Raw genomic sequence first — 27,784 nt, 5'->3', positions numbered from 1 at the left:
TCAGGTTATCTTCAACTATACAGCAAGCTGGAGGCCAGCCTACGATACATGAAACCCTGTCTCAAAACAAACAGCCTGATATGTTGGGATAGGTCCATAATCACTTTATTTATTTATTTATTTTTTTTTGAGGTAGGGTCTCACTGTAGCCCAGGCTGACCTGGAATTCACTATGTAGTCTCAGGGTGGCCTCAAACTCACAGCATTCCTCCTACCTTTGCCTCCCCAGTGCTGGGATTAAAGGTGTGCATCACCACACCCAGCTGTAATCACATTATTGAAATAGCTGAGGGAGGAGAACTGTCATGAATTTGATGCAGTCCTGGATCATATCACTAGTACCAGGCCAGCCACACACACCTATCTAAAAGAAAAAGGAAAAAATAAACTTCTATAAAATACTTAAAACACCCGGGAGTGGTGGTGCATGCCTTTAATCCCAGCACTCTGGAGGCAGAGGTAGGAGGATTGCCATGAGTTTGAGGTCCCCCCTGAGACTACATAGTGAATCCCACGTCAGCCTGGGCTATAGTGAGACCCTACCTCAAAACACTGCCCCACTAAATACTTACAACTAGTTGGGCATGGTGGTGCACGCCTTTAGTAGCAGCACTCAGGAGGCAGAGGTAGGAAGATCACTGTTAGTTTGAAGCCAACCTGGGGCTACAAAGTGTGTTCCAGGTTACCATGGGCTAGAGTGAGACCCTACCTGAAAAAAAAAAAATCTTAAAAGGAAAATGACTATTTTAATTTTATTCTTAAGTCTCTTACAATTATTTATTTATTTTGGGGGTTAAAGGCACATGCCACCATGCCTGGCAATCTCTTACTTTAAGATTCCAAGAGTATATATTTGCATGTTCTAAGTAAATCTGTATTACTGTTTAGTCTTCATAAGGAAAAGCAAATGAGAAAAGATATTTATGATAAATATCTTCTGATCTTTGCATCTTGTGTCTTGTGTCTGGAACAGCATTTCATTTTCATCAGGGCTACTGAAAGAAGAAAAAATGTCAGTGCTGTCTCCTGAGGCCAAATTTGAGACCTCTAAAGTCACCAGAAGTTCTCTGGACAATTGTTTTCTTTTCGAGAGTAGTTGGAGGAAAGCAGTTTTAGAAACACAAAAGATGAGGAAAGGTAATGATTTTTATTGTTATTTTCTTTAAGAAAATTTAGAAATTGGGGATGGGTTGATGATGGGTTAGCCATGAAAGGTGCTTGCTTGCAAAGCCTAGTGGCCTAGGTTCGATTTCCCAGTACCCACCTTAACCCAGATACAAAAAGTGGCACATGCATCTGGAGTTCCTTTGCAGTGGCGAGTGGTCCTGGTGCACCCATGCTCGCTTTCTCTCTCTGCTCACTAATAAATCAATAAAAACATTTTTTTGAGCCTGGTGTGGTGGTGCATACCTTTAATCCCAGCACTTGGGAGGCAGAGGTCAAAGGATCACCATGAGTTTGAGGCCACCCTGAGACTACATAGTGAATTCCAGGTCAGTCTGGGCTAGAGTGAGACCCCACCTCATAAAAAGCAAAAATAATAAAAAATAATAATCATCATAATAATTTTTTTGAAAAAAGAAAGCAGGGGCCTGGAGAGATGGCTTAGTGTTAAAGCACTTGCATGTGAAGCCTGAGAATTCAGGTTTGTTTCCCCAAGACCCACGTAAGCCAGATGCACATGGTACAATGGCTAGAGATCCTGGCGTGCCCAGTCTCTCTTTCTCTCTCTCTCAAATAAATATATCAAGAAGCATTTTTAAAAAAAGAAAAGAAAAGAAGAGGTTGGAGAGATGGATTAGTGGTTAAGATAATTGCCTCAGAAGCCTAAGAATTCCTGTATGAATCTTCAGGCCCCACATAAGCCTGATGCATCGTGACACAAGCATGCAATGTCACGCACACGCACAAGGGGACACATGCATCTGGAGTTTGTTTGCAGCAGGTGAAGGCCCTGGTGTGCCCATTCTCTCTCTCTCTCTGCCCCTTTCTTCTCTCTCTCAAAAATAAGAAAAAAGAAATCAGATATTGTGCCTTGAATATCTGTGTATTTTTTCTAAACAGTCAAAAAAATGTTTCATTTATGGAAGTTGTTAATAAAAACTTAAGCAAAACATACTTCATAATTTATATCATCCTTATATTGAGATAATATATTGTGGAAAAGAAAATGGAAGCAAATTAAGATTAATTTTGTGGGTAACAAGAACAAACTATTGGCTGGAGAGATGGCTCAGCAGTTAAAGGCACTTGTTTGCAAAACCTGACAGCCTGGGTTCAATTTCCCAGTACCCATGTAAAGCCAGATCCACAAAGTGGTACATGTAGCTGGAGTTCATTTGCAGTGATTGGAGGCCTTGCCACACCTTTTCATTCTCTCTCTCTCTGTCAAATAAATACATAAGTAACAGATTGAGGTAGAAGGATTGCTGTGAGTTTGAGACCAGCCTGAGACTACATAGGAAATTCTAGGTCAGCCTGGGCTAGAACGAGACCCTACCTTGAAAAAGCAAAATAAATAAGCTAGTAAATAAATAAATATTAAAATAAACTATAAATAAATATTAAGTGTACATTAAAATATATCTAGAGAGAGCCGGACATGGTGGTGCATGCCTTTAATCCCAGCACTTGAGAGGCAGAGGTAGGTGGATTGCTGTGAGTTCTGAGACTGCATAATGAGTTCCAGGTCAGCCTGGACTAGAGTGACCCTACCTTGAAAAACCAATATATATAGATAGATAGATAGAAAGATAGAGAGATAGACAGTGTATTCCTTAGGCAGCTCTGGCTGGCCTGGAATTTGTTATGTAGGCAAGGCTAGCTTCACAATTGTGGCGATCTTCTATCCTCCTCTGACATCAGAGTGTTGGCATTACAGGCCTGTGCCACCACACCCAGGGCTAGGCAAGGACTCAACCAACTAAGCCACATCCCCAGCTACAATCACTTTTTCTGATATTCAATGCATCACTATTTCTGTTGGATTACACTCCTTTTTACTTTTTTTTTTCCACCAAGATAGGGTCTCACTCTAGCCCAGACTGACCTGGAGCTCACTTTGTAGTTATAGTCTGGCTTTGAACTCACAGAAATCCTCCCTTCTACCTCTGCCTCCCAAGTGGTGGGATTAAAGGCATGCACCACCATGCCTAGCTCAAACTCCACTTTATAGATAGTATTGCCTTCCAAATACCTCAGGTTGATTTTTTTTTTTTCGAGGTAGGGTCTCACTCTAGCCCAGACTGACCTGGAATTCACTCTATAGTCTTAGGGTGTCTTTGAACTCACAGCGATCCTCCTACCTTTGCCTCCCTAGTGCTGGGATTAAAGGCGTGCACCACCACACCTGGCTTCAGGTTGATTTTTTATGATGCCCAAATTTTTAGCAATCCTTTGTGTATTAACAATTCCAACCCACACTATATTTTTGGAAGTATAATGTGGAGCTTATAGTTGCTCACGTTTGAAAACTTTTTTTTAAGAGGGAAGGGGAGAGAGAGAGAAAGATCGAGAGAGGGAGAATGAGCACACCACAGCCTCTAGTCACTGCAAATGAACTCCAGATACATGCACCACTTTGTGCATCTGGCTTTACGTGGGTACTAGGTCCTTTGGCTTTGCAGGTAAGTACCTGAACCTCTAAACCGTCTCTCTAGCCCATCAAGTTTGAAAACTTTTGACATGCATGTAGCTATATGAATAGCTTCCCCCTTACTTTCAAATTATAATTCCATAATATTTATCCTGTATTCTTTCTTCAGATTCATTAATAGAGACATAATTCTTGAAAATAGCAAAGTTAAAAATACTATGCAATGTCCTCCCTCCTGGGTGGACTGTATTACTATACATCTTCCCAACTCTCACCAGATTTCTATTCAAGGTACCCTGAAGGCACTAGCTTATCTACCCCTCCTGTCCCATCCTTCACATTTACTGCTGGGAACTGAATCTATGTTTTATCCTCAACAGAATATATTTTTCCCAGAAAAGAATGATTAAAGGTTGCAAAGTAGCATTTTGTTGTTGTTGTTGTTGTTGTTTGTTTGCGAGGTAGGGTCTCACTTTAGCTCAGGCTGACCTGGAATTCACTATGTAGTCTCAGGGTAATCTCGAACTCATGGTGTTTCTCCTACCTCTGTCTCCTGAGTGCTGGTACTAAAGATGTGTGCCACCACACATGGCCAAAGTAGTATTTTTTTAAAAAAACATTTTTATTTATTTATTTGAGAGAGTGTTAGAGAGAGAAAGACAGACAGAGAGACAGAGGAAGACAGAGAGAATGAGTGGGGCATGCCAGGGCCTCCAGCCACTACAAACGAACTCCCAATGCATGTGCCACCTTGTGCTTACATAGGTACTGGGGAATCGAACCAGTATTCTTAGGCTTTTCAGGCAAGCACCTTAACCAGTAAGCCATCTCTCCAGCCCCCAAAGTAGCAAAATATTTTTTATTTGCAAGGAGAGAGAGAGATGAGAATGGGCATACCAGGGCCTCCAGCCACTGCAAACACCACTTTGTGCATCTGGTTTTATGTGGATACTGGGAAATCCAACTTGGATTGCTAGGTTTTGCAGGCAAGGGCCTTGACCACTGGGATATCTCCTCAGCCTACAAAGTAGTGTTTTGAGCACTCAGAGTGAAAGCCCCATCTTTTTTTTTTTTTCAAGGTAGGGTCTCACTCTGGTCCCAGGCTGACCTGGAATTCACTATATAGTCTCAAGGTGGCCTTGAACTCTTGGTGATCCTCCTACCTCTGCCTCCCCAGTGCTGGGATTAAAGGCGTGTGTCACCATGTCTGGTGTCCCATCTTGATTCATGCTACACTGCTATGCTAGGATTGCTTAGCAAACAAACAAAAACAATTTTCTGTGTTTGAAGACCATCAAACCTTTAGTCTCCTTTTTGTGCGTAGGGGAGAGGTGGGAATAGTTGGAGTTGAGGCAGGGTCTCATGTGGCCCAGGCCAGCTCTGAACTTACTATATAGGTGAGGCTGGATTTTATCTCCTGGTCCTTCTGCCTCCTCCTCCATTGCTGGGATTTCAGGTGTGAGCCACCATGTCTGGCTATGACCTTTGGCTTCTTCATCTACCTTTTGTATTTAATACTTTTATTTTAATTCTTTAAAGTAACTTGAGGGTGGCGAAGATGTGTCCCTTAATAAAATTCTACCTGTGCAAGTATAAGGACTCAAGTTTGAATCTCCAGAACCCATGTAAAATGCTAGGTGTGGTGGCACATGCCTATAATCTCAGGACTGGAAAGTTGGGGGCAAGAGAATCCCTGGGGCTTGCTGCCTAGCTGATCTAGCCAAATTGGCGGGCTATAGGTTCAGTGAGAGACCCTGTCTCAAAGAGTAAGGTGGAGGGCAAATGTGCAAAACACCACACATTGACTTTTGGTTTCCACACATACACACAGTATGCATACACCTGCGCACAGATACATGCATGCCCACTCACATATCACAAACACATATAAATGGCCCCCAAAAAAAGGAAAAGAAAAAAAAATAACTTGAAATGGGGTGTGGCAGTGCACGTCTGTGTTCCTAACTCTTAGGATGCAGAGGCAGGAGGATTGCTGCACATTAAAAACCAATTTGAGGGGCTCGGCACGCGTGGAGGCACGGGGAAGGCTGAGCTGGAAGAGGAAGAAGAAAGCGATGCTCATCTCTGGAAGAAAGAAGAGATCTCCGTAGCGCTTCCTATCAGTGCTCCTGGACCATGTCACCGGGAGGAAGAAGAGGGCTCACAGACTGACTTGGAAGCCGGCTGGGAACTACTTGCCTGCACCTGCCAAGCCAAGTAATGCAGCCTGGCACAGAGCACAGATATGGTGATGATGAATGTAGGGGTAAGCACCTCTGCTCCCTTACACCCCACCTCAGACACAAGTGTGGGCACACCCACCTTTTCTGTTGTGGACTATGTAGTGTTCACCCTACTGCTGCTTCTCTCCCTGGTCATCGGCCTCTACCATGCTTGCCGTGGCTGGGGCCATTCTGTTGGTGAGCTGCTGATGGCAGACCGCAAAGTGAGCTGCCTTCCAGTGGCACTGTCTCTGCTGGTCACCTTCCAGTCAGCTGCGGCCATCCTGGGAGTGCCATCTGAGATCTATCGATTTGGAACACAGTATTGGTTCCTGGGCTGCTCCTACTTCCTGGGACTGCTGATTCCTCCTCACATCTTCATCCCAGTCTTCTACTGCCTGCGTCTTACCAGTGCCTATGAGTATCTAGAGCTTCGATTTAATAAAGCAGTACGAATTTGTGGAACTGTGACCTTCATCTTTCAGATGGTGATCTACATGGGGGTTGTGCTCTATGCTCTATCCTTGGCCCTAAATGCAGTGACTGGCTTTGATCTGTGGCTGTCTGTGCTGACCCTAGGCATTGTCTGCACCATATACACTGCACTGGGTGGGCTGAAGGCTGTCATCTGGACAGATGTGTTCCAGACACTGGTTATGTTCCTAGGGCAGCTGGTAGTAATCATTGTAGGATCTGCCAAAGTGGGCGGCATGGGGCGTGTATGGGAAGTGGCTTCCCAGTCTGGCTACATCTCTGGGATTGAACTGGATCCTGACCCCTTTGTGCGACATACCTTCTGGACTTTGGCCTTTGGGGGCGTCTTCATGATGCTCTCCTTGTATGGGGTGAACCAGGCTCAGATGCAGCGCTACCTCATTTCCTGCACGGAGAAGGCTGCTGTGCTCTCCTGCTATGCTGTGTTCCCTTGCCAGCAGGTGGTCCTCTGCACGCGCTGCCTCATTGGCCTAGTCATGTTTGCCTATTACAAAGATGACAGCAACACTATGAGCACCCAGCAGCGTCAAGCAGTGCCAGATCAGCTAGTTCTCTACTTTGTGATGGACCTCCTGAAAGACCTGCCGGGCCTCCCAGGACTCTTTGTTGCCTGCCTCTTCAGTGGCTCCCTCAGCACCATATCTTCAGCATTCAATTCACTGGCAACTGTTAAAATGGAAGACCTAATACAACCCTGGTCCACACAGTTCTCTGAAACCCGAGCCATCATGCTTTCCAGAAGCCTTGCTTTTGGCTATGGCCTGCTTTGTCTGGGCATGGCCTATATTTCCTCCCAGATGGGACCTGTGCTTCAGGCAGCAATCAGCATCTTTGGCATGGTTGGGGGACCACTGCTGGGACTCTTCTGCCTTGGAAAATTCTTTCCTTGTGCCAGTCCTCCTGATGCCATCGTGGGTCTGCTGGCTGGACTCATCATGGCCTTCTGGATCGGCATTGGGAGCATAGTGACCAGCATGGGCTCTGGTGTGGCACCTCCTTCCCTCGATGCACCCAGCAATCTGACCACTGCTACTGTGACCACCCTCATACCCTCTATCACTCTCTCCAAGACCACAGGACTGCAGAGGTTTTATTCCCTGTGCTATTTATGGTACAGCACCCACAACTCCACCACAGTCATTGTGGTGGGCCTCATTGTCAGTCTGCTCACCTGGGGAATGTGGGGCCGGCCCCTAAACCCTGGTACTATTTATCCTGTGCTGCCAAAGCTCCTCGCCCTCCTGCCCCAGCCCTGCCAGAAACGGCTTTGCTGCAAAAGCCACAGCCAGGACTCCCCTGTGAACACTGCCCTGTTTCCAGAGAAGATGAGGAATGGAGTGCTGCAGGACAGCAGAGAGAAGGAGGAGATGGCTGAGAACAGTTCCACTTACCAGGGGTGTAGTCCCACCTATGTTGTTCAGGAGACCTCCCTGTGACATGTGAATCCAGCATCCAGCCTCTCTCCTCACTGAGAGGCCACCCTGTGGGGATGAGTCACTTCATGTGTTCTTTAGGGTTGATTTGAGCTGACCTAACCAACAAAGGGCCTTGTTCTTAAAGATTCTCACTTGCCTTGGAAACTGTCAATCTTGGCTATGTGACAGTAAGCACAGGTTTTTTCCATATCCCTTGACAGTCTTTTCTCTTTGGCACCAGGCTAACAAGGTATAGAATTATGCCCAAATAGAGATAGAAACAAATCCTCTGGGAAAAGAATGTTGGCTTCCGACTTAATATAGCCAAGCATCCTTGGACCTAATAGAAATAGCCCTTCTGATTATAACTGCCTTGGGGCCCAATTGGGAAAGATTGACCAAGTCTACCTTAAAGCATGAAGTTACCTTTGCCAACTTTCGCTTCCCTTTGAATCTTAAAAGCCACAGTGGGCCTTTGTGATCACTTTCAGGTTGTCTGTGACACCCAAACTCCTCTCATTCTTATCTGCCTACCTCCATACTTGAGAGGGAGTTTTGGAGGTCCCTGGGCCTCTCAGAATAAACTGGTAGAATCATCTACTTTGTGTAGAAGGGCCAGCTTTCCATATCAAGACTACCTCTGAGATGAGCATGGAAAATGTAGAGTTAAGGAACCAGGGCCCTGACCAGGTCCTCTATACAGTGTATTAGCCTCTGGTCTCCAGCCAGGCCATTCTGGTCATTGTGTCATCCGTGCTGTTTTCTTTTGGAGTTTCTTCATCATGGTGTTTTTGTTCCTAGGGAATAAAAAGCTGTTAGGCCAAGAGTCTGGGCTCTTGTACTGTCTCCAACTGTCCACCTTAACCCACTCTCTGGAGAAGATAAAAGCCTGTCCAGTATGTAGGTGTCCTCCTCTGCTGAGGAAGAGGCAAAGGGGACTGATGGCTGTGGCTTCCAGTCTCTAGCTGCTTTGTTGGGGTCAGTCTTGGCTTGTCAGGGTAGAAGCCTGAGGCTCCTAGTTCTCCATGGCTTAGTCTTTCACCCACTGTCCCATGTGTTTTTTTTTGGTTTTTTTTTTGTTTTTTTTTTTTTACTTTTTAAAATTAATAGCTTCCATAATTATAGACAATAAACCATGATACCCTCCCTTAAAAACATTAAAAAATGAAAACCAATTTGTACTACATAGAGAGACCATGTCCCCACCACCAAAAAAAAAAAAAGCCAGACATAGTGGTTCATGCCTTTAATCTCTGCTCTCAGGAGGCTGAATTGGAGGATCACTGTAAGTTTGAGGCCAGCCTGGGCTACAGAGTAAGTTCCAGGTCAGTCTGGGCTTAAGGGAGAGTCTGCCTCAAAAAAAAATCTTGGCAATCTCTTTTCTTTAAAAGATATATATGTGTGTGTGTGTGTGTGTGTGTGTGTGTGTGTATTCATTTGCAAGCTGAGAGAGATAGAAGAGAGACTGACACACAGAGAAACAGAGAAAGAGAAGGGAAGGAGAGAGGGAAAGAGGGACAGAAAATGAGAATGGACACGCTAGGACTTCCAGCTGCTACAAATGAACTCCAGATGCATGTGCCACTGTGTACATGTAGCTTTACATGGGTACTGGGGAATTGAACTCATGTCTTTAGGCTTTGCAAGCAAGCTATTTAACCACTGAGCAATCTCTCTAGCCCCTTGTTCTAATTCTCAACCAGTCCCTGAGTTTACTTCTCCCTGAGGTCTCTCTGGTAGCATTTGTAAGACATTCTCCTGAGAAAGGTAAATGACAGTTGCTAATTTTCTTTTCTTAGTGACTGATCTGGTACATTTTACTATGCATTTTAGGAAGCCATAAAAGAATAGTATTCATTTAACCAAAATAATTATGCTATTTTATATTAGAATATACCACAGCATTTGGTCTAGAGGAGCCCAAAGACTGTATCAAAATGCCATATTTACCAGATTTGCCAAGTTGTCAAAAGACCATAAATTCACCTTCACTAGAAGTCCACAAACGACTGCTGCATGCCGACAACGAGATGCCTACAATCAGGTAGATCCTTGCAATTTGGCTCTTTTGTTGGATATTTATGTGCAGTCATACTGCTGAGTATAGAGGGTTTCCAGTGAATAAATCAAATTCTTGCCAATTAGTCATTTCTCATAAAGGATTTGAGTTCTTACATATGTTAGTTATTTTATTTAGATTCTTGAATAGAGGCACTTTTCTCTGTTTTCAGATGACATTGCCAGAAAGGATTTAAGGACATCCTTTTACATCTCTTAGTTGCCTGAGTTGTGATCAAGCCCATAAGAGCACTGGGATGTTTATCAATCAGAAAATTAATATTTCGGCCTTAACAGGCTCCTTTCCCCTGAACACAGAAACTTACATTTCCATTCTAGAATGACTGGAGGAGTGTGAGAGAAGATTTCACATGAGGTACCGTCCTCATGAAAACCCTGCACTGTATCAAGAAAGAGGTTTTCAGTCAGAGAAGCCTTCCTGCCTTTGCCTACTTCCCTTTTGCAAACCTTTCCTAATTTCAGGGCTGAGGATGTAGCTTAGTGGTAGAATACTTGCCTAGTATGCTCTAGGCCCTGGGTTTGATCTTCAGAACTGCCAAAAAGAAAAAGAATAAAAGGGGGTTACCTGTTCAGGTGCCTTCCCAACTTGGGAGCTTTCTGCTTTTCTAAGAATAAAGACATAGGCTGGAGAGATGACTTGGCAGTTAAGTTACTGGCCTGGGAAGCCTAAGGACCAAGGTTGAATTCCTCAGATCCCACATAAGCAAGATGTGCTGGTGTCTGGAGTTCATTGGCAGTAGCTAGAGGCCCTGGCATACTCATTCTTTCTCTGTCTAATAAATAAGAATAAAATACTAAAAAAATAAGGATTTGCTTAACACCTTTAAATTCTTTGACAGCTTAAGACAATGGACTTATGAGAGCCACTGGCTTGGGAAGTTCTTGAGACCATTAAGTGTCTAGCAGTCTTAAGCTAAGCCTAAGCAGAGCCAAGAAAAGCTCTGTCACTCTCAAATCTTACACAACCACCATGATAGGTTCCATATTTCCTTTTTCAATAGAATTACTAACATTCTACATCTTTTAAATTTTTTTTCCCCATCAGCCCCCTTTTCCTAGAACATGAGATATTTAGGTTTTGTTCACTGGTTATCTATCCTTAGAGGCTAAAGCAGTTTGGCGCTCCTGACACATAGGTAGGTGAATGGTTTAGGCCACTGGTACTGAACTGTGGATTGACTGATTGGGTGAATTAAGAGTAGATGCTTTCATTAATTGATCCGTGTATTTTCAAGTCCTTTAGCTTCAGAATAAAAGGTGAACAGAACAGGCTCTCTAGGAGCTAACAGTTAAAGTGGCAAAAGCATGTAACAAATAATTTTATCAGTGTATTAGGGCTACCATAAAAAAGAAAAAGAATTAAAGAAAGCCAAAAATTTTCTAGTTGGTGGTAGTGGCACACACTTGTAAACTCAAGTCTCTGGGAGCCTGAGGCAGGAGGATGGCAAATTCAAGGTCAGCCTCAGCTACATAGGGAGACCCTTTCTCAACAACAAAAACAACAACAAAAGATACTACGTTTGTAATATAAATCAGAGTGGCCAACACACCAGTAATACTAACAATAAAAAAACCTTTCTTGTAACCCTAGCACTTGGAGTGAAGATCACTATGAGTTCCAGGCCAGCTCAAGCTACAGAGTGAGGCTGGGCTAAACTACATAGTAAGATGTCTCCAACAACAAAAGCAGCACCAACAGAAACAAAAACCTAGCATTAATACACACATATATTGATGTTTATGTTATTTTTTGAGGTAGCATCTCACTCTAGTTCAGACTGACCTGGAACTCTGTAGCCCCGGGCTAGCCTTTAACTCAAGGTAATCTTCCTATTGAAACCTCCCAAGTGCTGAGATTAAAGGTGTGCTCCACCATGTCTGGCTCTGCTTAATTTTTTGTGATCTTGCCCAGATGCTTGGAAGTCACTGTGTAGCCCATGCTGGCATCAAACTCATGAATCTTCTGCCTCAGGCTCCCGAGTGCTGCTATTATAGGCATGAGACACTATGCCTGGCAGATGTCTATTTTCTTTTTATTTATTTACTTATTTCACACACACACACACACACACACAGAGAGAGAGAGAGAGAGAGAGAGAGAGAGAGAGAGAGAGGGAGGGAGGGAGAGAGAAGGAAAGAGAGAGGGAAAATGGGCACACCAGGGCTTCCAGCCACTGTACACAAACTCCAGATGTATGCACCCCTTTGTGCATCTGGCTAATGTGGGTCCTGGAGAATTGAACCTGGGTCCTTTGGCTTTGCAGGCAAACACCTTAACTGCTAAGCCATTCCTCCAGCCCAAGATGTATATTTTTATATTATCTTCCTACCATAATGAACTTTGCAGTCTTCCAGTTATACATAGCACTCTATGGAAATGAATTAGGATAATATCAATAGATAATTAGAGCATATCAATAAAAAGAAAGTTGGCCAGTGGCTCATGCCTGTAACCCCCAGAACTCCAAAGGCTGAGGCAGGAAGGGTCTCCAGGTGGTTTGACATCTGCTTCAGCTACACAGTGAGCTCTAGGGCAGCTCTGGCTATAGGGTGAAACTGTTTCTAAAGCAATAAATCAATGAAAAACACAGACAAAATGTTGTAGAAAATATCTATCTAAATTGCTAAAAAATTACTTTATAGATAAAGCCTGCAATAAAAAGAAAAAATAATTATAATCTATCCATACTAACATAACTATTTTTATTGTTGGGTGGGAGTTTTTGTCTAGCCTGCTTTACTCCTTAATTTTTAAAAATTTATTTGACAGAGAAAGAGAGAGAGAATGGGTGCACCCGGGCCTCCAACCATTGCAAACGAACTCCAGATGAATGTGCCCCCTTGTGCATCTGGCTAACGTGGGTCCTGTGGAATTGAACCTGGGTCCTCTGGCTTTGCAGGCAAATGCCTTAACTGCTAACCCATCCCTCCAGCCCTATTCCTTAATTTTATCTTAGCTGTAGTCTTAGTGTACTTACTGTTTTTCATTCTGCTTTTAAAAACAATATGTACATTTATCACATGATTATATAATCTTCACACAATCTTATTGGCCACATTTTCTGTTTTCTTTTAAATATATTTTGATTGACAACTTCCATAATTACAGACAATATCCTATGTTAATTCCCTGCCTCCACTTTCCCTTTTGCAACTCCACTCTATATCACACTCCTTCCCCATCTCAATCAGTCTCATTCTTATTTTGATGCCATCATCTTTTCTTCCTATTATGATGGTCTTATGAGGTAGTGTCAGACACTGAATTCACGGATATCCAGGCCATTTTGTGTCTGGAGGAGTGTGCTGTAAGGAGTCCTACCCTTCCTTTGGCTCTTACATTCTTTTTGCCACCTCTTCCGCAATGGACCCTGAGCCTTGGAAGTTGTGATAGAGATGTTTCAGTGCTAAGCACTCCTCTGTCACTTCTTCTCAGCACCATGGTGCCTTCTGAGTCACCCCAAGGTCACAACCATCTGAAAAGATAAGCTTCTCTAACCAAAAGTGAGAGTAGCATTAATATATGGGTATGCTTACCAGGCAGTTTGGTGAGCATAGTATATATATTTAGCCAGACAGCAGCAGACGTTACACCCCCAGGGCTCATGACTATTCCTGTTGTAGGTTTTCAGTATCAGTGATATATTTCCTCCCATGGAGCAGGCCTCCAGTCAATTAGAGAGCAGTAGGTTTTCTCCATAACAAATATGCCACTATTGCACCTGTTGGCTCATTTGGCCTGGCTGGCCACATTTAAGGCTTGCAGTGTTCACTGTTGGGTATCTTCACTGGTGATCTCTCTCTCTCCCATTGAACTGCATGTCATGTGGCTTTTTCCAGCTTTCTGTCAGCTGGTCTACACAGAAGAGGTTTTCAGCTCACCTCCAGCAGGGTTTCTCAGTGACCTTGCAGCCCAAGTATGTGAAATCTTCAGCAGTAGTTATTGGACACATTTTCTTCCACTGATGCATGGTTTACCTCACCATTTCCTATTGTTGGACTTATAATTTCCTTTGATGTTTATGGTTTTACAAATAACTCCACAATGACCAAATTTTTTTTCAATATTTTCTGAAGATAAAATTTCAAGCTATAAGCATATAAAAAATGACAACTGAATTTGCTTGTCAGTGGATCATCTGCATACATTTTGTTCATGCTATGACAAGTGTTCTTCACACAAAAAGAGGAATTATGGGCCCCAAGTGAAATAGTGCATATCAAGTATTATTTCTTTCCCTGCCTCTGATTCAATTATCTTCCTTTTAGCCATTCTAGTGAGAATATGTCAAGTTGTCTACAAGTATTTTATTCTCCTCTGCATATTGCACAGCGCCCTGTGAAAGAACAATCTTGGCAAAGCAGGAAAGTACTTTTATTTTTTAAGTGTTTTGTATACAACTCTTTACCTTCTTATCCCCACCCCCATATGCAAGTATCTGATTTCAAAACTCTGGTAAAAGTGTTATTTTGTCAAATTTCCTTCATCATGGTCAGAAACTTTCAGTGACTCTCATAATGCACTCTAGGAATAAAACTGAAAGCAGTAATCTTAGAGGTTGAGAGTATTTAAAAGTTGCTGCTGAATTTTAAAGTTTAATATATAAGAACATATATATATATATATTATATATATATATATATATATATATATATATATATATATATATATATATATATAATATGTATATAAGAAACGTGGAATTCTTATAATGGATCATCTCACCTGCAGTAGATTCAATCATGATGCATGTTCCTAATAGTCTCCTTATTATTTGGTTTTATTCCAGTTGGGGATAGGCATTATTATGACAAAGTCAGATTATAGTGATTAATAGAGAAAACTGGAAAAATAAGGGCTATTGGTAGCCAGCATCTCCAGATACCTTGTCAATTTTGATTCCCTTTGCTTTGCATTGCTTAAAGCCTACTAATAGCTACAATAATGACCCATATATAAAGTTAAACACAACACATAACACATTTAATAGGAAAACCCAAGATTGGGTTGGTTCATATATGTTTCTGATTGGGCTAATTACAATGAAAGGATTTTTTTTCTGTAGAGTTGATTTAATTTCTATGTGATATCATTTACCACAGTGAGCTTTGGTGCTAGAGGAAGGTGTATGTAGCATAGTGAAAGAACATGTGCTTACCATATGCCAAGCTAAGGGATTGATCTCTTGCACAAAAACAAACATAATGCAAGAAAAAACTGCTAGTGTGTTTCACTGAAAGTATGCTGCTTGCTCCTTATATTTTGGTTAAAGTTAAACACTGTGGATTTCTATATAAATGATTGTATGATCCTATATAACCTTTAGGATAAAGAAGACTAAGGAGCCATGTGCCCTCGCACCACTTCAGGAGAAACCAAAAGGTAAGCTGGTACTCTGTCATACATGGCATGTATTTAGCCCGTGTTTGGTTACTTTTCATACACATGTTGGGGTAGTTGTTGGTTAGTGGTTTCCTCAAGACTGTGTGTCTCATCTTTCTCCACCAAGTGTGTCTCATGAGCATACCACGTACTCTTAACTTCCTCATTTCTTCATCCATTTGCTATTGTTTGGTTAGTTCTCCCCCTTTCCCCTTCCTTTCTCCCTTTCCCATCTTCCTTTATCTGTGATAAAGGGTCTCACTATGTAGCTCAGGCTGGCATTGAACTCACAGTGATCCTCCTGCCTCAGATTCCCCAGTGCAAGGATTATAGGCATGAGCCACCACACCCAGCTGTTAATGCTTTTGTTAAGCTTTATATAGCTATAAGCTTCATAGATGTTGGATTTAGTATGCACACACTTCTATAATTTCAGAGTCGGCATAGGTCTTCATTATTTCTCACTTGAGCCACTTAGTAGCCTGCACACTGGCTTTGTTTTGAATTTCTGACATTTGAAATCATTCAACACTGCCACAAAAGACCTTGACCTCTTTTTTTTTTTTTTTTTTTTTTTTGGTAAGGTCTCATTCTAGCCCAGGCTGACCTGGAACTCACTCTGTAGTTCCAGGCTGGCCTTGCACTCACAGTGATTCTCCTACCACTGCCTCCTGAGTGATGGGATTAAAGGTGTGAGTCACCACACCTTGCCCAACTTTGACCTCTAATTACATTACTTTTTTTTTCAAATGCAACACTTCCTTAGTACCACAGACTACAATGTTGGTCCCTTAGTATGGTATTGAACCCTTTACCACCCGCCCCAGCCTTCCATTATAGCTTTATCATCAGTTAATTTTTTTGACTCCTGTGTACTGAGGACATTTCACTAACAAAGCTTATCAACAATCCCCTCCAAAACTATTCTTCTTGAGAACCATACACTGACAAGCTTTTATTTGGTCAATATGGTTTCTTTTTCTAAAACTATTTATTTAAGAGAGAGGGCAATGGTCACACCAGGGCCTCTCACCGTTGCAAACCTACTCCAGAGGTATGCACCATTTTGTGCATCTGGCTTTACGTGGGTACTGGATAATCAAACCCAGGCCAGCAGATTTTGCAAGTAAACAACTTTTTTTCTTAAAAAATATATTTATTTATTTGAAAGAGAGAGAGGGAGAGAGAGAGAGAGAGAGAATGGTGTGCCAGGGCCTCTAGCTACTGCAAACAAACTCCAGATGTGTGTGTCCCTTGTGCATCTGACTTATGTGGGTCCTGGAGAGTTAAGCCTGGGTCCTTTGGCTTTGCAGGCAAGCTCCTTGACCACTAATCCATCTCTCCAGCGCCCCCCCAATTTTTAAATTTTTATTTTATTTTATTTTCATTTTTTAACATTTTCCATGATTATAAAAAATATCCCATGGTAATGCCCTCCCCCGCCCATTTTCCCCTTTGAAATTCCATTCTTCGTCATATCCCCTCCCCATCTCAATCAGTCTCTCTGTTATTTTTATGTCATGATCTTTTCCTCCTCTTATGATGGCCTTGTGTAGGTAGTGTCAGGCACCATGAGGTCATGGATATTGAGGCCATTTTATGTCCGGAGGAAGCACGTTGTAAGGAGTCCTACCCTTCCTTTGGCTCTTACATTCTTTCTGCCACCTCTTCCACATTAGACCGTGAGCCTTGGAAGGTGTGATTGAGATGTTACTTGGTACTCTAGTCACTTCTTTCAAGCACCATGATCCCTTCTAAATCGTCTCAAGGTCACTGCCATCTGAAAAGAGAAGATACTCTACACAAAGTGAGAGTAGCATTAATATAGGTGTATGAATATTAAGAGAAGTGCTTACTGGGCAGTTTGATAAGCATAGTATATACATTTTTCCAAACATCAGCAGATGTTACAACCCTAGGGCTCATGACTACCCTTGTTTTAAGTTTTTAGTATCAAGGATGTATTCCCTCCCACGGAGCAGGCCTTCAGTTTAATTGGAGGGCAGTTGGTTTCCACCATGACAGACGTGCTACTCTTGTACCCATTGGCTCATTTGGCCTGGCTGGCCAATTATAAGGCTTGTAGTGTCCACTGTTGAGTATCTTCACTGGTGGTATCTCTTTCTCCCATTGAACTGCATGTTGAATGGCTTCTTCCAGCTTTCTGTCAGCTGGTCTATGTGGAGGAGGTTATCAGCTTAGTTCCAGCAGGATTTCTCAGTGGCCTTGCAGCCCAAGTATGTGGCGTCTTCAGCAATAGGGTCTTACCATCTATTCCTCCCCGCACCTTTTAAAATTATTTATTTGCAAGGGAGAGAGAGAAATCGAGAATGAACAAATGGGCATGCCAGGGCCTCTAGCCACTGTTAACAAATTCCAGACATATGTACCACCTTGTACATCTGGCTTATGTGAATTCTGGAGAATTGAACCTGGGTCCTTAGGCTGGGCAGGCAAGTGCCTTAACCACTAAACCATCTCTCCAGCCAGTAAGCAAGCATCTTTAACTGCTGAGCTATCTCTCCAGTCCCAACTGTGGTTTCCTAACTTCTGTTGATAAATTTTTATACCAGGAGTTTTCAATAATGACAGCTTTAACATTTTAAAATATTTAATTTCAAAAGAAACAAAAGGGCTGGAGAGATGGCTTAGTTGTTAAGCACTTGCCTGTGAAGCCTAAGGACCCCAGTTCAAGGCTTGATTCCCCAGGACCCACGTTAGCCAGATGCACAAGGGGCACATGTGTCTGGAGTTTGTTTTCAGTAGCTGGAGGCCCTGGCGCACCCATTCTCTCTCTCTTTCTCTCTCTCTATCTGTCTCTTTCTCTGTCTGTCACTCTCAAATAAATAAATAAAGATGAACAAAAAAATTAAAAAAATAAAAAGAAACAACAAAATAACAAAAAAAAATTAATTTATTTGAGAGAGAGGTAAAGAAAGAGGCAGATAGAGAGAAACAGATAATGGGTATACCAGGGCCTCTAGCCACAGTAAACAAACTGAAGATGCTTGTGCCTCTTATGTGGCCTATGTGGGTACTGGTGAATCTAACCTGGGTCCTTAGGTTTTGCAGGCAAGTGTCTTAACTGCTAAGCCATATCTCCACCCCACCTTTTTTTTGTTTGTTTGTGGTAGTATCTTGCTGTAGCCCCGGCTGATCTGGAATTAGTCTTAGGCTGGCCTTGAACTCACAGTAGTCCTTTCACTTCAGCCTCCTGAATGCTGAGATTGAAGGTGTGTGCTACCATGCGTGACTACATTAACATTTTTGGATCACATAATTCTTTATACTGGGGTCTGTGTAGTATATTATGAAATATTTAGAGGTGTCCATGGCCTCTATGCCCTAGAAACCACTAGCCCCTCCCATTGTGAAAATAAAAATTATCTCCAGATTATCCCAGGAAAGTAAAATTACCTTCAGCCGAGGAACACAGACCTGAGCTTCAGTTCCAGTATTGCTATTCCTATTTGTCCTTGTATCAGATGATTAATCCTCTACTTCTGTGCACTGATTATTTTCTTACCATCTTAAAACTTTATAAACCTTACCTGCTTCTGTTTATATCATAATCATAGTTGTTTTCTTCTAAATCACTCATCTCTTCAAACACAAAAACCAGCTTTATTAAGTAAGGCAAGTTCAGCCTATGGTGGTTCATGAAGTTAAATGTTTACAATCTTTTTCTTCAGTATTTCCTTTCTCTGGACTTACACATGCCATTAACAACATCTGTAGTCAACAAACATAAAAATGTGTTAATTATTGCTGGATGTCGTAATCTCAGAGCTTAGGAGGCAGAGGTAGGAAGATCACTATGAGTTCAAGGGCACCCTGAGACTACATAGGGAATTCCAGGTTATCTTGGGCTAGAGTGAAACCCTACCTCAAAAAACTTAAAAAAAAAATAGTGCTAATTAGAACAAAAAAATATTTGTTTTACATCCTGCTCAAATGAACATCTATCTGCTATTTCCCCACTAGGCCAACTTTACGGCTCTATCAGGATGAGTACAGGATGTTTTGAATATATGCACCCCTCCAAAATTCATGGGTTGGAACCTAATATCCAATGTGATGGTGCTAAGAAGTGAGGTGTAATCTGCATGCTGTGGGGCACACCTGTTGTAATCCTAGCACTTGGGAGGTGAAGGCAGGAAGATCAATGTAAGTTCAAGGCAAGCATGGTCTTTGGAGTGAATAACGCTTAAAACAAAACAAAACTAGCATGAACAAACCAAAGGAGGTTGAAGAGGCACCTGAGTGCCCTTCCTTGTGAAGACACAGCATGTACTCTCCTTTGCCCTGTACCTGCTGTCATGTACGTGTGCAGCAATAAGACACCATCCGGAAGCAGGATGAACCACTACCAGACACCCAATGTGTCAGCATTTTGTCCCTAGACTGTAAGACACTTCTCTCAACTCTACTTCCACAGTCTATTAGTTTGTTACAGCAGCAAGAGCAGGCTAAGACAGGTAGGTACTGCATCTTACCTCTGTATCCCTACAGTGCCAACATCAGTTCCCACAATATACTGAGTTGTCAAGAAACAATTGCTAGAAATTATTATTTCTTTTAGAAATTATTTTTTTAATACAAGACAGTTTATTCATTCATTCTCCAAATATGAAGTTTTACTATGTTCAAGGCACTTGGGCTTAGGAATATACCCCTGCACAAAACCAAGATTCTTGCCCATGTGGAGCTTATTATACTCTAGTGAGCAGATACAGCCAGTAAGCACTAAATCTGGTCAATAAATCCTTCTTACAGTATATTATAAATTCAGCAACAGAAGCAATAGTAGCAAAAATAGCAGGGTAAGGAAAACCAGGAAATCTTGGTGGAGAAGTGATGATTTACAGTTTTAGACAGAGTGGTTAGGATAGCAGGTTTTTTTTTTTTTTTTTTTTTTCTTTCAAGGTAGGGTCTGACTGTAGCTGAGGCTGACCTTGAGCTCACTCTGTAGCCCCAGGCTGGCCTTGAACTCAGAGAGATCTTCTTATCCCTACCTACTGAGTGCTGGGATTCCTAAACCCAAGGAATGTGCCACCAAGCCAGGAGACAGAGTGGCCAGAATAGGTTGAGAAGGCATTATTTGTGCAAAGACTTGGAGGCATTGAGGGAGTAAGTTATTCTCTTAGGGCCAGCAAAGGCACCAAGGCAGGATGGTGCCTGGCCTTCGGAAGAACATTAGGAGTATAGTGTGGCTATGTTGTAAAAGATAAGGTAAGAAATAATGAATGGATGTCTGATCATGCAACCTTTGGAAAATATCTAACTTAGAAATGAGGAATCATTAAATGATTTTAACTAATGAGTTATTATTATCATTGGATTTTCAAGGTAGGGTCTCACTGTAGTCCAGACTGACCTGGAACTCATTCTGTAGTGCAGGCTGGTCTTAATCTCATGGTGATTCTACTACCTCTGCTTCCTAAGTGCGGGACTAAAGGTGAGTGCCACCACACCTGGCTACTTAATGAATTATTTTAATGTGATCTAAGATCATAAAGGGTCACTGATCTCAAAATTATAACCTTGGGCTGAAGAGTGGCTTAGCATTTAAGGCACTTGCCTAAGAAGCCTAGGGATCCAGCTTCAATTCTCCAGGCCCTATGTAAGCCAGATGCACATGGTAGGGAATGTGTCTGGAATTTGTTTGTAGTGGCTAGAGGCCATGGCATGCCCATTCTTCTTTCCCTCCCTCTCTCTGTCTCTAATAAAATAAATAAAAAGAAAAATAATTATAGCAATCAAAGCAAATGATTGAAGCTGGGCGTAATGGTGCGCATCTTTCATCCCAGCACTCAGGAAGCAGAGGTAGGAGGATCATCGTGAGTTTGAGGCTGGCCTGGAACTACAGAGTGAGTTCCAGGTCAACCTGGGCTAGAGTTAGACCCTACATAAGAAAAAAATATATAAATAACTGAGGGCTGGAGAGATGGCTTAGAAGTTAAGGCACTTACCTACAAAGCCTAAGGACCCATGTTTGACTCTCCAGATCTCATGTTAGCTAGACACACAAAGGTGAGGCAAGTATAAGGCTGCATATGCACACTAGGTGGCACAAGCATCTGGTGTTCTATTGTAGTGGCTGAGGCCTGGTGCACCAATTCTCTGTCTGTCTCTCTGTGTCTCACTCTGAAATAAAAATAAAAGGTTGAGAACTTTCTCCTTTGGTTTTGATGGAATAGCCAACATAAGAATTTACCATTACACAGGGCTTTAGAGTCCAGGATCTTGAAGGAATAACCAAAGAGCAACGAGTCCAAAATTCTGGGTGCAATTTCACTTCTAGGTGTTTGTTCCCATGTGAATCAGGTAACATTTCAGGAAATCAAACAGAAAACAGTTTCTGGGAAGCTAAATAACTGAGCAGAAGTTTAGTAACAGAGTTTGCTCTGGAGATAAAGGAAAGGCCTGCCAAGATGGAGGGCCCTTAGTAAGCACCTTAGTCCTGAAGGATGATACACTGTAAGCATTGGAACATCTGCTGCCAGAAGAAAATCAGGCCTCTCTAGAGAAAAAGATGAACCACTTTCTTACAGGTTTTCTTACGTACAACCAAAATTTGCCAAGAATACAATGACAAAATCCAAGAGAAGAAACAAGCAATGGAATTAGATGTACAAATGATACATCCAAGTGTCTTATAGCCTGTTTGGGTTATTATCACGAAATACCACAAACTGCGTAGCTTATTAGCTAAAGAAATTCATATTTTTAAGCTGGGTGTGGTGGCACATGCCTTTAGTCTCAGTACTCAGGAGGCAGAGTTAGGAGGATTGCTGAGAGTTCAAGGTCACCCTGAGACTACAGAGTGAATTCCAGGTCTTCCTGAGCTAGAGTGAGACCCTACCTCATAAAACCAATATATATATATTTAGTTTTTTGCTTGTGCATGCATGTGCACACCAGGTTATTATGACACACTGCAAACTAATGGCAGATGCTTGCATCACTTTTTGGGTCTGGCTTTATGTGGGCACTGGTGAGTTAAACTCAGGCCACCAGGGTTTGTAAGCAAGCACCTTTAATCACTGAGCCTTCTTCCCAGCCCATAGGCAATTTATTTCTGTTAGTAAATTAGTGATAAGGCTATGGTTATTTCTAAATATATAAATATAATCTATACATGAATGACCAAGTGTCCAGCTAAAATTCAGGAATGGAGGAAGGAGGGGTGGAGAGTATAGTCCAACGATAGAGTGGGCCCTTAACGTAGATGAGGCGTAGGTATCAATCTCTATCACCAACAAAACAAAACCAAAATATAAAAACAGCAAAATTCCAAGAAGACAAGCAAAAACAAACACAAACCTCTTTTCCAATAATAGAAGCAGCAAAAATATTGGGGAAATGATGAGTAAGTAGCCTGTCATAGTTCTTTTAAATAAAAACATGTTTTTACAATGGAATTAAAAATATTTTATTTATTAACCGATTTGAGAGAGAGAGAGAGAGAGAGAGAGAGAGAGAGAGAGGGAGGGAGGGAGAGAGAGAGAGAATGGGGAGCACCAGGGCCACTAGCCACTGTAAACAAACTCCAGATGCATCCACCAACATGTGCATCTGGCTTTACATGGGTATTAGAGAATAGAACCTGGGTCCCTTAGGCTTTGCAGGCAAGTGCCTTAATCAATGAGCCATTTCTCCAACCCTACAATGGAATTTTATTCAACCATACAAAAGAACAAGGAATAACTTGGATGAATCTTGAAAATTTTTGTTTAAATTTAATTTTTTTATTGACACCTTCTAAAATTTTAAGCAATATCCCATGGTAATTCTATCCTTCCTTTTACCATGGTGCCTTCTGAGTCATCCCAAGATCACTGACATCTGAAAAGAGAAGCTTCTCTAACCAAAAGCGAGAGTAACATTAATATATGGGTATGAACATTAAGAGAAGTACTTACTGGGCAGTTTGGTGAGCATAATATACATTTAGCCAGATGCCAGCAGATGTTACACCCCTAGGGCTCATAACTATCCTTATTTTAAGTTTTCAGTATCAGGGATGTATTCCCTCCCATGGATGGCCAAATTTAAGGCCTGAAGTGTCCACTGTTGGGTATCTTCACTGATGATTTCTCTCTCCCATTGAACTGCATGCAGCGTAGGCTTTTCCAGCTTTCTGTAAGCTGCTCTACATGGAGGAGGTTTTCAACTCAGCTCCAGCAGGATTTCTCAGTGACCTTGCAGCCCATGTATGTGGAGTCGTCAGCAATAGAGTGTTACCATGTATTCCTGATGGGAAACCAAGGGCCATGGCAATGACCTATAATGTTTTGGCGGTATCAGGAGCCTCCCTGGCCAACAACTCACTGGAATGTATCCCATCCCTGGCACTGAAAAATTTCTAGTAACAATCTATGGCTTCTGAGTGTTCCATTGTCCAATAGAGTAGGTTTCCATATGAGTTGTATATATCCGATTTTGTTTAGCACTCCTTCCACCTTTCCTTTACTCAATCTCTTCCCCTTACCTCACTTGGGCCTTTTCACCCCCATTAATCTGTTCTTCTACTTACACATATATAATACCATCTATTAAGTACCCCCTCCCTTCCTTTCTATTCCCTTTATATCTCTCTTCTAGCTTACTGGCCTTTGCTACTGAGTTTTCTTCCTATTCACAGAAGCCCAGTCATCTGTAGCTAGGATCCACATATGAGAGAGAACATGTGACACTTGGCTTTCTGGGCCTGGGTTACCTCACTTAGTATAATCCTTTCCAGGTCCATCCATGGTTCCTGCAAATTTCATAACTTCATTTTTCTTTACCACTGAGTAGAACTCAATTGTGTAAATATGCCACATCTTCATTATCCACTCATCCATTGAGGGACATCTAGGCTGGTTCCATTTCCTAGCTATTGTGAATAGAGTGGCAATAAACATGGTTGAGTAAGTATCTCTAAGGTAGTGAGATAGTTCTTCGGATATATGCCTAGGAATATATCTGGGTCATTGGTAGTTCTTTACTGTCTCAGGAACCTCCAAACTAATTTCCACAATGGCTGAACCAGATTGCATTCCCACCAACAGTGTAGAAGGGTTCCTCTTTTTCTGTATCCTCACCAGCATTTATGGTCCTTTGTTTTCATGATGGTAGCCAATCTGATAGGAGTGAGATGGAATCTCAACATAGTTTTAATCTGCATTTTCCTGATGACTAAGGATGTAGAACATTTTTTAGATGTTTATATGTCATCTGTGTTTCTTCTTTTGAGAACTTTCTATTTAGATCCATAGTCCTTTTTTTTTTTTTTTTTTTTTTTGAGGTAGAGCCTTGCTCTAGCCCAAGCTGACTTGGAATTCACTATGTAGTCTCAGGGTGGCATTGAACTCATGGTGATCTTCCTATCTATGCCTCCCAAGTGCTGGAATTAAGGGCATGCACCACCATGTGTGGCCATAGTCCATTTTTTAATTGGGTTGTTTTATTTCTTATTATTTATTTTTTAAAAAAAATGTTTATTTTTTATTTAGTTATTTGAGAGTGACAGAGAGAGAAAGAGGGAGGGAGGGAGGGAGAGAGAGAGAGAGAGAGAGAGAGAGAGAGAGAATGGGCGTGCCTCCAGCCACTGCAAATGAACTCTAGACGCGTGCAACCCCTTGTGCATCTGGCTAACATGGGTCCTGGGGAATCGAGCCTCAAACCGGGGTCCTTGGGCTTCACAGGCAAGTGCTTAACTGCTAGCCATCTCTCCAGCCCTTATTTAATTTTTTGAGTTCTTTGTATATCAGGCAGTTGGGGTTATATTCAGAATGTCTTTGCCAAGACCAATATGTTGAAGGGTTTCCCATACTTTTTACTCTAGCAGTTTTAGGGCTTCAGGTCTGATATTAAGGTCTTTGATCCATTTGGACTTAATTCTTGTGCATGGAGTGAGGTAAGGACCTATTTTCATTCTTCTATAGATACATATCTAGTTTTCCCAGCACCATTTGCTGAAAAGGCTGTCTTTTCTCCAATGTGTATTTTTGGCATTTTTGTTGAATATCAGGTGGCTATAGCTACCCAAACTTACATCTGGGTTCTCTATTCTGTTCCATTGATCTATCTATCTGTTTTTGTGCCAGTACCATGCTGTTTTTGTTATATGGCTCTGTAATATACATTAAAATCAGGGCTGGAGAGATGGCTTAGCGGTTAAGCGCTTGCCTGTGAAGCCTAAGGACCCCGGTTCGAGGCTCGGTTCCCCAGGTCCCACGTTAGCCGGATGCACAAGGGGGCGCACGCGTCTGGAGTTCGTTTGCAGAGGCTGGAAGCCCTGGCGCGCCCATTCTCTCTCTCCCTCTATCTGTCTTTCTCTCTGTGTCTGTCGCTCTCAAATAAATAAATAAATTAAAAAAAAATAACAACAACAAAAAATCAAGTACAGTGATACCACCAGCCTTATTTTTGTTGCTCAAAATTGTTTTAATGTTTAATGTTCCATTTGCTGCTGAAAAGAATGTGTATTCCACAGCATTTGGATGAAATGTCCTCCATTTATTGGTTAGGTCCTTTTGTTCTATGGCTTCACTTAATCCAGATGCATCTCTGCTTATTTTTTATTTTTTTGCCAGTATGACCTGTCAATTGATGAGAGTGGGGTGTTGAAATCACCCACTACAACTGTGTTTGTTGTCATCTGTGACCTTAGTTCTAATATCATTTGTTTGATGAAGATAGGAGCTCCCATATTCGGTGCATATACATTTAAGATTGTAATGTCCTCCTGTTGGAGTTTGTCTTTAATCAATACAAAATGACCTTCCTTATCTTTCCTAGATAGTGTTGGTCTGAAGCCTGCCCTATCAGATATTAGGATAGCGACCCCTGCTAGTTTTCTAGGCCCATTTGCTTGAAACTCTGCTTTCTAACCTTTCACCCTAAGATAGTGTCCACCCCTTGTAGAAAAGTGAGTTTCTTGGAGGCAACAAATTGAAGGATCCTACTTTTTTTGGTGGTGGGGGGGGTTCAAGGTAGGGTCTCACTCTAGCTCAGGCTGACCTGGAGTTCACTATGTCGTCTCAGGGTGGCCTCGAGCTCACGATATTCCTCCTACCTCTGCCTCCCAAGTGCTGGGATTAAAGGCATGCACCACCACACCCGGTGGATCCTACTTTTTAATTTAGTCTACAAATCTATGTTTTTTGTTTGGGGCATTGAGGCCATTAATATTAAGAGTTATTATTGAAAGGTATGTATTTATTTTTACCATTTTTCTTGTTTTGTAGTTCTTCCAGTTTTACCTTTGCTCTCTTGTGTTAACTAGTATTTGAGTGCGGTTTGTTTTTTCCATGTTCCTTATATATGTGTTTTTCTCTCTCTTCAGCATGGAGGATCAAGTATTTTCTGTAGACCTGTTTTTTTCTTCAAATATTTCTTTAGTCTGATTTTGTTGTGGAATGTCCTTATTTCTCTGTCAATTTGAATGGATAGCTTTGCAGGATAAAGTAACCTTGGTTAACAGGTGTTATTCCAAGTCATTCTGCCTTTTAAAGTTGTGTTGAGTAGTCTGCTGTGATCCTGATGGGCTTGACTTTGCATGCTAGGCAAGCAACCAATTGAGCTTCATCTTCAGTCCTGTAACAGTCATTTAGAAGTGAGCAATGGTGCTGCTTGTCCAAGCACGCAGAACCAGTAGCATTGCCTGGGCTTTTAGTCACCACATGTTTCCCTCATTATAATGTATGGAATGTTACCCATGCATGTTTGTAACTCTCCTAGCTGACTTTTCTCCTGCGCAGATTCCGGCTTCAGCAACCCTTTCACGGGAGCACCGTCGCAGTACCTACAGAGGCTTTCCAGAATGGCAGTGTTGGAGTATGACACCATCCGCCAGGAAACACACAAAAGATCCAAAAAAGGCAAAAGGCGAGAGCTACGAGACTGCTGATGCTATCATACAGTGCGATGCTTTCTTCCCTGATATTTGAGATTTAAATTTACTTTTGTTCTTTTTCTTTCATTCTTTTAATTTTGATATGTCATATGATGTGCACTAATTTACATGAAAATGGAAATGTAAATAGGAAATAAATATTTGTTATATATAGATTAATGTATATTTTGTTAATATAACCAACACATATTTATTAGCCAATTTTAAATGTTACTTTGTTTTAGTGGCACTGAGGATTGAACCCAGGGCCTTGTGTATGACAGGAAAGCTCTTTGCCAACTGAGCTATGTCCCCAGCCCAAGAAATTTTGAGTCTGGAGACATAAGCACAAGAGAAATTCTATTCCATTTAATGCACATTTATATGTGTTTGATTTAATTTGTTAAATATTTGGTGGAGGCATGGTGAATATATTTATCATCTTGAGTCTATTAAATCAATATGGGGAAAATAGGTATTAGCAAGATTGCTTTCAATCAGTGAACATGTATGTTTACATTTACTTAAGCTTCTTTTTTTTGTTTTTGTTTTTGTTTTTTCGAGATAGTGTCTCACTCTGGCTCAGGCTGACCTGGAATTAACTATGTAGTCTCAGGGTGGCCTCGAACTCACAGCAATCCTCCTAATTCTGCCTCCCGAGTGCTGGGATTAAAGGCGTGTGCCACCACGCCCGGCTACTTAAGCTTCTTT

The 27,784-nt window shown here is 41.8% G+C and overlaps 2 protein-coding genes across 2 annotated transcripts; both read left to right on the top strand.

Annotated features, from left to right (window-relative positions):
• The first annotated feature begins 1,010 nt into the window (after positions 1-1,010).
• C2H8orf89 (chromosome 2 C8orf89 homolog) lies at positions 1,011-27,088 on the top strand. Its single transcript, XM_045143979.1, has 4 exons — positions 1,011-1,137; positions 9,630-9,771; positions 15,134-15,189; positions 26,940-27,088. Exons 1-4 carry the CDS (start codon positions 1,011-1,013, stop codon positions 27,086-27,088), a joined length of 474 nt encoding a protein of 157 aa, XP_044999914.1.
• On the top strand, positions 5,619-7,748 carry LOC101614845 (sodium-dependent multivitamin transporter-like). The gene has a single exon (XM_045143978.1). The coding sequence runs from the start codon at positions 5,841-5,843 to the stop codon at positions 7,746-7,748; it is 1,908 nt and encodes a 635-aa protein (XP_044999913.1). The 5' UTR covers positions 5,619-5,840.
• Positions 27,089-27,784: the final 696 nt, after the last annotated feature.

The sequence above is a fragment of the Jaculus jaculus genome, chromosome 2, assembly GCF_020740685.1.
Source record: "Jaculus jaculus isolate mJacJac1 chromosome 2, mJacJac1.mat.Y.cur, whole genome shotgun sequence".
NCBI classification, from domain to species: Eukaryota; Metazoa; Chordata; class Mammalia; order Rodentia; family Dipodidae; genus Jaculus; species Jaculus jaculus.
The sequence above is the reverse complement of the archived record's forward strand: the minus strand, read 5'-3'. Positions and strand labels throughout refer to the sequence as shown.